The sequence below is a fragment of the Ricinus communis genome, chromosome 4 (assembly GCF_019578655.1).
Source record: "Ricinus communis isolate WT05 ecotype wild-type chromosome 4, ASM1957865v1, whole genome shotgun sequence".
NCBI classification, from domain to species: domain Eukaryota; kingdom Viridiplantae; phylum Streptophyta; class Magnoliopsida; order Malpighiales; family Euphorbiaceae; genus Ricinus; species Ricinus communis.
Window position 1 is genome coordinate 11924665 of NC_063259.1, and position 9520 is coordinate 11934184.

The 9520-nt window shown below is 30.9% G+C and overlaps 1 protein-coding gene across 1 annotated transcript; it reads left to right on the forward strand.

Annotated features, from left to right (window-relative positions):
* The first annotated feature begins 5204 nt into the window (after positions 1-5204).
* On the forward strand, positions 5205-8843 carry LOC8286238 (bZIP transcription factor 12). Its single transcript, XM_002518795.4, has 4 exons — positions 5205-5885; positions 6048-6119; positions 6752-6781; positions 8518-8843. Exons 1-4 carry the CDS (start codon positions 5373-5375, stop codon positions 8596-8598), a joined length of 696 nt encoding a protein of 231 aa, XP_002518841.1. The 5' UTR covers positions 5205-5372; the 3' UTR covers positions 8599-8843.
* Positions 8844-9520: the final 677 nt, after the last annotated feature.

Genomic DNA, 9520 nt, shown 5'->3' on the forward strand with positions numbered 1-9520 from the left:
AAAGATAAGAAAATCCTCCACTTCAATCTTCTAACCTTGAAGACAATATGTAGATTTGATGTTTCTTCCTTTAGAATCTTATATAAAGACTCTAAATCTCTCTAAAAATAATGTTCTAAAGCTGTTCTCTCTCTAGAAAAAAATGTAAAAAAGCTGAACTCTTTAAAATAAAATATAAAAATCCTTAAATAGTAAAGTCAACATAGAGTGACACGATAGCCGCACGGGAATACTTCCTAGCCGTATCACGTTAACTAATTAGAAAGGCAAATTTTTGTCTAAGGTCACACGGAGACTACATGAGAAGAGACAGCTCCCTGTATAAGGTAGTGCAGGAATCGTCAGAATGTGCATATGATCTACACGGGAAGAGTACATGGCGAGGATGACTTTTTAGTTTAAGACCCTCATATTGGCAATTGGCGAGGATGGCTTCTCGTGTGCCTCCTGTGCCTCAATGTAACTTGTCTTTTCTTTTCGCACTCTTTGCTCGTGTTTTAGGCTTTTTATTCCTTTTTACTTCTTGACATGATTTGTCTTTTAATTTCCTAAAAAAACTGAGAAACATATTACTCTATTTTTAAATCAATATAAAATAAGGCATAATTATAAATCTTTTTAGCACTTATCTAGATGAGACTATTTTTGTAACCCTTACTCCTATAAATAAGTATAACAATCAAAAGAATGATACACATAAATCAATCTCTTATACTCTCTCTAGTCTTTTTTATTATTGCTCTTTATTTAGAACATTATGTAGATTATGCTGGCCTTTTTACTTTTATCATTTTATTTATCTTTTATATGCGGTTCTTTCCAACTGTCGATGGAGCCATTGATTACTTCAATCAAAGGATGGAAAGGCTCTCGTTCTCCCAAGTCAAATTATTAGTCAATCTCATATATGAAATGTTTTTTATTCTTTTTTATTTCTTAAAAGATTTTTGCGTTAAATTTAAGGAGTTGATTTTTGCATGTACTGAAATTTATAATTATCTATTTTCCACATAGATTTGTCAAATACTTTGAACATATCTTAACCTACTTCAAAGGAAAAAAATCAATTTCGACGAAATAATCACTAATAAAATCAGATTTCTAGAATTAAATTTAATTATACTTAAAATTTGAAAATTTTAATAGAATTAAACTTTTAAATTAGATTTATACTAAATGAATTTTTAATTATTAATATTATTATTATTAAATTAATAAAAAAACTAAATTAATCTAATTAATTAAAAAAATTAACAAAAAATGAATTTTTCCTTCAGACTTTTATATGTATTATAATATATGATAATTTTTTTTTCACTTTAATCATTTTGATTAGTAGCATAACTATTTTTATTACTTTTTATTGCTTGTTTGAAAAAAAAATTATCATCTGTTAATTATGGGCTATTAAAAATATTTCTTTTTTGAGAATAACACACTATAATATCATTAATCAATATAAAATCACAGTTGGGTGATGTGTCTTTTTTAGTACTCGCAAGTGCACGAACCGTTCCTATAGTAAAGGTAAGTTCACCACGAAGTCGATCTCTCAAAGAACTATAAGGTCACTTATTATAAAGACTAATTATCAACACAAAATAATAAAAGTAAATCTAAACACTCTAAATCGTATGTTTGAGAGGATAATGGTCATAAAGTAAAGTAACTAAACAATAATAAATATGCAATGCAAATGCAAATGCTTATGATCTAAAACTATATGCTAAAGATAGTATTTAATCTAGCAATTTACTTAGTAATCTCCTTGTTTTACTTTAAGCCTAGATCTAATGAATGAGACGGTGATGTGCCTTTTTTCCTAAGTCACTCAAGCTAATGATGCAACTTAGGTTTCTTATATCAACATAGATTAAAGTAAAAATGATATTTCTAATACTTTTAAACCTAAAGATTTTCATAACAATTACTATTGCTAAATTAATATTATGGTTAACTAACAATAATAACTGAAACTAATAAAGATATGAAGATAAAAGAAATCATTCATTAAATAAATAAATAACAAGGTTCATACAAAAGTAAAAAGACTAAATTAAACACTTATGAAAACTAGCCTAACATATTTAACCCAATGATCATGGTATTAAATAAAAAGATATAAAAAGTAAAAACTCCCTCTACATCAAGAATTTCTTCAAGTAGGAAGAAGATTGGTCCTCAGTCTTCACTTCTTGAAAAGCTCCTTAGATCCTAAAAAGAGTAATGAAAACTAAAACTATATGTTTATGGAAAAACTATAGAGAATTATGGAGAGAATAATGGTGGCAGGTGTAGAGAGCAGGTAGGAGAAAACTCCCCTCCTTCTTCCTTCATTTTCCTCATTAGGGTTTTGCAAAGATTTATACAGAGGAGAGTCCTCCTCTCAATAAATCTCTCTAGAGATGAGTATACTAATATAAGTCTATCTAATAGATAAGACTTTAAGTATCTTAATCTCCACCAAATACTATCTCATAAATAACTCTTAATATAAATCTTAATAATTATACAAAATGAACAATATCCTTTGGGCCTTATAATTAGCAGTCCATGCGTCTTAATCTTGGGCCTTGACACGAATACGTCCCATTAAGCTTCTTTTAGCTCCATATTTTCCTCTTTTTGCTAATATTCCTGAAAATAGACAATTAAGCTTAAGTATGGCAAAAACACATATTTTCACCATTTCATATATAGAAATATATCATTAAAGCTTTAAAATACCCTTAAATATCTATACATAATTTGGACCGATCAAATACCCCCACACTTAAACTTTTACTTGTCCTCAAGTAAATAGCAACTGAGAATTAACTTTTGCAAAAATCATGAAAAATATCCCTACTCAGTTTAAAGATATTATTCAAAAGAATCTCACTAATGCAAAGATCATGTCAACCCAAGAACATTTGAGTCATAATAATTTTCTTTAAAAATATAAACTCAATCATTGTTAATCAAAAGACTGAAGCATCCAATCCTTCACACCTATTTCACAACAAATAGTCTAACTCATCTTCAAAGGATACAACTATGATGCATAATCCAAATTATCATATAACCCTATTCAAAAAGGTAAAACCTTCATTCAAAAACAAGAGATCAATAGGCATTTATTACTTGCTTTTGAAGCTCTTATACTTTTTCTTTTCTTTTCTTTATACCCCTTGGATTTTAATTTTTGATACTTGGGGTACTTCTTTCTTTCTTGAGATGTTATGCCTTTTTACGCAAATACAAACATGGATAATGAATGCACCTGGTTACTCAACAAAACATACATTAAGATGCTTTGCATACTTATAATCTTAATTGCCTTTTTACGCGAAAATCGACATTGGTCATGAAGATTCCCGGTTACTAAGCAACTAAAATTAGCGGAGTAGAATTATTAAACTTAGAGCTTTAAACTTGCCCATATCATATCTCACAAACTTAGGCAAGCCAATTTAAATAACAAGGAAATTATAATCTAAATCATACACTTTTAATCATACCCATGTCGAATGTTGCTAAACTATTCATCATGTTCATATACAAAAGATGAACACTTGATCATTTAAATGCAAATAACTCATGAGTTCATATTTATACATGTTAAAAACTAACTCAAGAGTTCAAGAATCTTAACATAATAGCATTCTTTCATCGACTCTTATATAGAACAATAAGAAAAAGCTAAGTGGAAAAATTTAAAATTTTGCAAAAGATTAACCAAAGTTGCTAATTCTCATGGCATATGACGTATAAAGTTTAATCGAAAAAATATTCTATTTCCCTCCCCCACACTTAAATTTGACATTGTCCTTTGCATATAGAAAAATAAAGAATAAAAATAGAGGAAAAAGATAGAATATTCCCCTGGAATTTTGCAATGCATAGTAAGCCATGAACTTGAATTCCAATCTCCACCATCCAAACTTTAGAAGCACACTTGAACACACATTCATAAATAACTCTTAATATAAATCCTAATAATTATACAAAATGACTAAAATATCCCTTGGGCCTTATAATTAGCAGTCCATGCGTTTTAATCTTGGGTCTTGACATGAATATGTTCCATTAAACTTCTTTTATCTCAATATTTTCCTCTTTTTGTTAATATTCCTGAAAATAAACAATTAAACTCAAGTGAGGCAAAAAGATATATTTTTACCATTTATATATAAAAATATATCATTAAAGCTTTAAAATACTTTTAAATATCTATTCATAATTTGGACCGATAGTTGGGATTACAGATGTTAGCCATATTGGCAAGAATTAAAATAAAAATAAAAATAAAAAGAAGGCTCATTAGACCTAAGAGCCCTGGAAGCAGCCTCATGAGCTACTGAATTAGCAAGCCTACGAACATGGAAAAAAGAAACCTGAGGTATATGAATGTCCCTAAGCCAAAAACAATTCCTTAAGCTAGTACCAATCGGAGACAAGGGAACTGAGTTATCATGCAATTAAGATATTGAAAACAAACAATATGAAATAAAAATACAATTATGACCACTCATTTCAATTGCTACCTTCATACCCTCCTCAATAGCAACTGCTTCGGTCTGTTCAGGGGTAGAAACATGTTATAACGGACAAGAGGGTTGCAACATAAAGATTATCAACATCAAATACAGCAACTCCAAAACCACCCGAACCAGTGTTGGCATTGAAGGAACCATCAACAAAGAACTTGTAACATCTCCTGCTTATAAGTTCCATGAGATTTGCTGAATGAGGTTGACAACAGTAAAATAATTTCCCTCTATTTCTTACATAAAAATTAAAATTAATTATATCTCAATTTAAAAAATAAAAAGTCTATAACTCATAAAATTTAATTAATTTATTTATTATTTCAATTATTAAAATAATAAAAATTTAAAATTTAATTAATTTCATTCATTTTTTAATAATTATTTTTATCTAATCAATATAAGATATTTTATCCTCTTTTCTCTACAAACTTTATTTCATTTTCTTTAAAATATCTTCCCCTACTTCCCCTCTCCGTGTTCTTACATAGAGTTGGTTTAACGATATATTGGGCGATTTTACCCAATATTGTTTTTAATGTTTTCATAAAATAACTATGTCTTAATAAGATAAGATGAAGTAAAGTAAAATAAGGAAACACACGTGTCAAAATATTAGCTACCATTCGGCTTGCTTGCAATGAATAAAAACCTGTCTTGCCGATTTGCTTTTACTTTTCTGCTGCTTTCATTTAATTCTTAAAACAATTGGCTATTATATTATATAATATTCATTTGCCTCTTTTTCTTCTCATTTTTTCTGTTCCGTTTAATCTGATCTTATCCTTGCCAACCACCGTCCGTTGACTGACTGAAACTACAAAATAGAGAAATCCATAACTTATGGCGTCGTCGAAGGTGATGGCAACAGCGACAACGTCAACGACGAATACGGATCTGCCACGTGAACCGTCGTTATGCTCGTCGCTCTCTACTCTGCTGGCGGATCTTCAAAATCAAAGCATGTACACATACACGAACGAAAGTGGAGGGGCGTCGGTGACACGCGCGGACGATGAGGCGTGGGAAGGGATGACTTTGGAGGATTTTTTAACGAAGGCAGGTGCGGTGAGGGAGGAGGATGTTAGAGAGGCTTATTATGATGATTGTGTAGATATTGTTAATAGTAATAATAATAATAGTAATAAATATAACAAAATTGAAAATAATAATAATAATAATAATAACAATAATGATAATTATGTTAATAATGAGAGTAAGGGACAACTGAATCAAGGGAGACATAAGAGAAGAGCTGTTGTTGAAGACGCTCCGTTGGATAAGGCTTCTCAGCAGAAACAGCGGCGGATGATTAAGAATCGTGAATCTGCTGCCAGGTCCAGGGAACGTAAACAGGTCTCTCTCTCTCTCTCTCTCTCCCGCTCTCTCTTTCTCTTTATTTTTATTTTTTAATTATTATTATTGTCACCTTTTTTTTTAATATGAGAGATGCCTTGGATTTGCTTTTTAAAAAAAATATATATATATTTATAATGTATATTTACTGTTGATAATTAGGCTTACACGATGGAGCTAGAATCCTTGGTGACACAGCTTGAGGAGGAGAATGCACGGCTACGAAGTGAAGAGGTACAATTATAATTTTCTGTTTAGTTACTAGTAATCATAAAGAAACTCTGTTTTATTTTCTTATTCTAGTTTTAGTCGCGAAATAGTTATATAAAAGCATGGTGATAGCACTACTTGTAGTATGTATCAAATAACCCAACTTTGTAATTGTCTGATATACCCCAACAGAAAAAGAAAAGATTGAATTGCATAATCTTTGATTTCGATTGTATGCTTGAATACCATGTTACTTCAAACTAGAGAATGACTGCCACATCTTTCTAGATTTACCTACAGCTGAGCAATGGGCTCAGAATAATACAAGTATGTTTTTTTTCTCTTCCATCAGACACGGGCTGCTCATTGAAATTAAAAGTATTCAGTTTATGACGAGAGCTCCCGTTTTTTACTGTCCATAAAATGAATTCTTGAATTCCAAAAGTCATTAAGTAAATGTAAAAAAAATAATAAATCAAATTTGATATAATGATACACATTATTAATGGAAAGAAGTTTGATGAGACGCAAGTCAAGAGTTGATATGGATATATAGCTTGATGTTTCCTTGCTGATTATCACAAAGATTCAAGTATCGTTTATTATAACTTCTGTATATTAAAAGTTGGCTGATATGTACAAAATTGTAATCGCAGGTTGAGCAGAGTAAGGAGAGATGTAAGGAGGTATGTTTTATGTCTTGGTGTGTTTGTTACATTTTTTTTCTTTTTCAATTTTTCTTTTGGCAGAAAACTGAAGTGAACTTTAGAAGTTATGTGTACATCCACCCTTATTAATATTCGTGTGCAATCAATTGATTAAAAAAAATTTATATTCATCTATTTAAGCTCAAGATGTTCAGTGAGCTTGTGTGTTAACACAAACTCATTATATTCATTTAGGTTTTGGTGTGATGTTTGGGTCTAATAGCTTAGGTTTTTAGTTTGGAAATGCTGCTTCTTGCATGGATTAATACTAGGAAATTCTGGCAAATAATCAAATATTGTGTTAAAGTTGGTAAGATACCAGAATATCCAATATGTATATGTACATATGCATGTATATTATATATTGTATTTTCCCATAGAGTTACTGAGTTGTGTAGATATAAATATAACCTTTCCTAATAATCATATGGTTCCAAGAGTGAACCAAAAGCAGTATTGTTTTCAGGAATCTCAGAATCATCTAAATGTTGTGATTACGCATTCTTCTTAATCATGTAGTTCGTGATCGCATTAGAAAATGAACCTAGCCTCAAAACTGAATGAGATTACTCTTTGTGAAACAAATAGACTGGAAGAGAGCCTATTTCGGATTTCTATCTCCTTTTTGGTTGAATAAAATGGCTCCTTAAAGTACAGATAATACTTTGTGGTCATACACTTTTACACCCTTGGATCTGTAGTTCTAATCATGATACTCTAGCGTTTATGCTTGTCACTGTTTGCACTTTAATGCCAAAAAGACTAACTTTTTTACGCTTGATGTGGCACTAAAGTGTCCTTTGTCAATATTTTTTTGGTAGGAGTCAATATTTTATATTAAAAAGAAGTTAACTATTTGAGTTTAGAAACCAAAAAAAGGTTTAAAAATAGGAAATAGTTGAGGCCCTTTGGACGAATCAATTCATTGTGTTGCAAAGATAAATATTTAGGAGCTATATTTTCCCCAAAGTGTTGAGAAATGTTATATTTATGGATACGAACATAACCTTTCCAAATAATTAAATGGTTTCAAGAGTGAACAAAAGGCAGTTATGTTACATTTTCAGGGATCACATACATTCTTGTTAATCATATAGTTGTTAGTGATTGCATTAGGAAACGAACCTAGGCAGCTTTCTGTTAGCCAAACATTCAAGGGAAACTGAAAAGAATTCCTTTCTGTCAAACACCTAGGCTGGAATTATTGAACTTAAATGGCCTTTCAGTTCTTGTTGATAATTGTTTATAAGAATTCTCTCTCTCGTATTCTATGTAATAAAAACTTGATCTAAAGAGCCTACATATTTAGCCAAACTTCTGGCTTAACAAATTCTAGTCTCTCTCTCTCTACACACACACACACACACACACATACATATGCTTTGTGCACTTTGCAATAAACTTCCTTTTACAGTTGTCTCTTAACTCTTAAATTTGTTCATGATAGGCAGTTGATTTCAATTTTAACTTTATAACTGGTTTGTAAGACTGAGGATTTGACCGATTAAGCTCGTATGACAAATTAAAGAGTAGCTTAACAATTTCTAATTACAATATTAGGGCTAAGTAATCACATTATAAAAGTTGTGGATTATTGAGCTCAAAAAGTTAAAAGTTTGGTTGATTTGTCAGTTCAAGGGAAAATTGATAATCAAGCCCTTCTTCAACTGTTCTTGTTAGTTTTGGATCTAACTCTTTGTTTTAAAAATTTTCAGCTTATGGAGAACCTCATTCCGGTTGTTGAGAAGCGAAGACCACCACGAGTTATTCGTAGAGTAAATTCTGTGCAGTGGTAGATGTGTTTCACAGCTAGTGCTTGTTAATAAATTTGTTCATTTGGTTGTCAACAAACTCTAGAAGTTATATATGATGGGTAAATAGGGATTAATTTGATGATCTCCGGTCATTCAACTTCTTACTATATCTTTTTATAGTCATCCAACTTTAAGTTATCTCTTCGCCCTTAATCCTTCATTTATTGTGTTTGAAAACTGAAAGACAGAATTGATAATTCCTCACCTTATACAGAATTAGTTGCTTACATGTTTTTTCCCATGGCTCTTTAATATTTATTTTTGGAATTGAATTTGTAAGGCTTCCATATTTGCCATTCTCATGGTGATTTGGTTGGTGGTTTGAGTAATTTCTAACCGGCTACAGAGAGTCGGAGTGGTGTCATTGCCTTTGGCAATGGTGTTGTTGGCCTCGAAATACATTGGTCGGTGACTGTAATAGAGATTTCGAAGCTCTTTTGTTAGATATGGAGGATCTGCCATCTCCATTTTTCATTCAGGTCCTGTGTTTCAATTATTTTCTTTATTCTTTTGGGTGAAAGTTGAGCAAGTCTCGTTGGACTAGAACTAAAATAGTGTCAAGAGGAAGGGTGGTAAGTGAATTGATGCAAAGGATTCATGGTAGAAGGCAGGTATCATGGCAGCGAAGTTCATTTACTGAGTTGGAAGAACATACAGTTTAATTGGCAGAACCAAAAAAAGAAAAAAAAAAAAGAAAGAAAAAGAAAAGGCTGTATTTGGCAATTAAGCCATTGGCAATGGTGAATCAGCTTGTAACTGTCACTTTGTGTCATCAACTTTAGTTTGTCCCTATAAATAAAAAGTTAAACTTTTAGTAACAGAAAAAAACTTGAGATGGGGCAAAACAACTTTATTATTATTATAACTATTTTCTTATCACACCTTTTCTAGTTCTATATATTGG

Excerpts from the sequence above, each read along its gene's own strand:
- LOC8286238 (XM_002518795.4), top strand. The coding sequence starts at position 5,373 with ATGGCGTCGTCGAAGGTGATGGCAACAGCGACAACGTCAACGACGAAT. Across the intron at positions 5,886-6,047 it reads GGTCCAGGGAACGTAAACAG|GCTTACACGATGGAGCTAGA; the intron begins GTCTCTCTCTCT and ends GTTGATAATTAG. Across the intron at positions 6,120-6,751 it reads CACGGCTACGAAGTGAAGAG|GTTGAGCAGAGTAAGGAGAG; the intron begins GTACAATTATAA and ends TTGTAATCGCAG.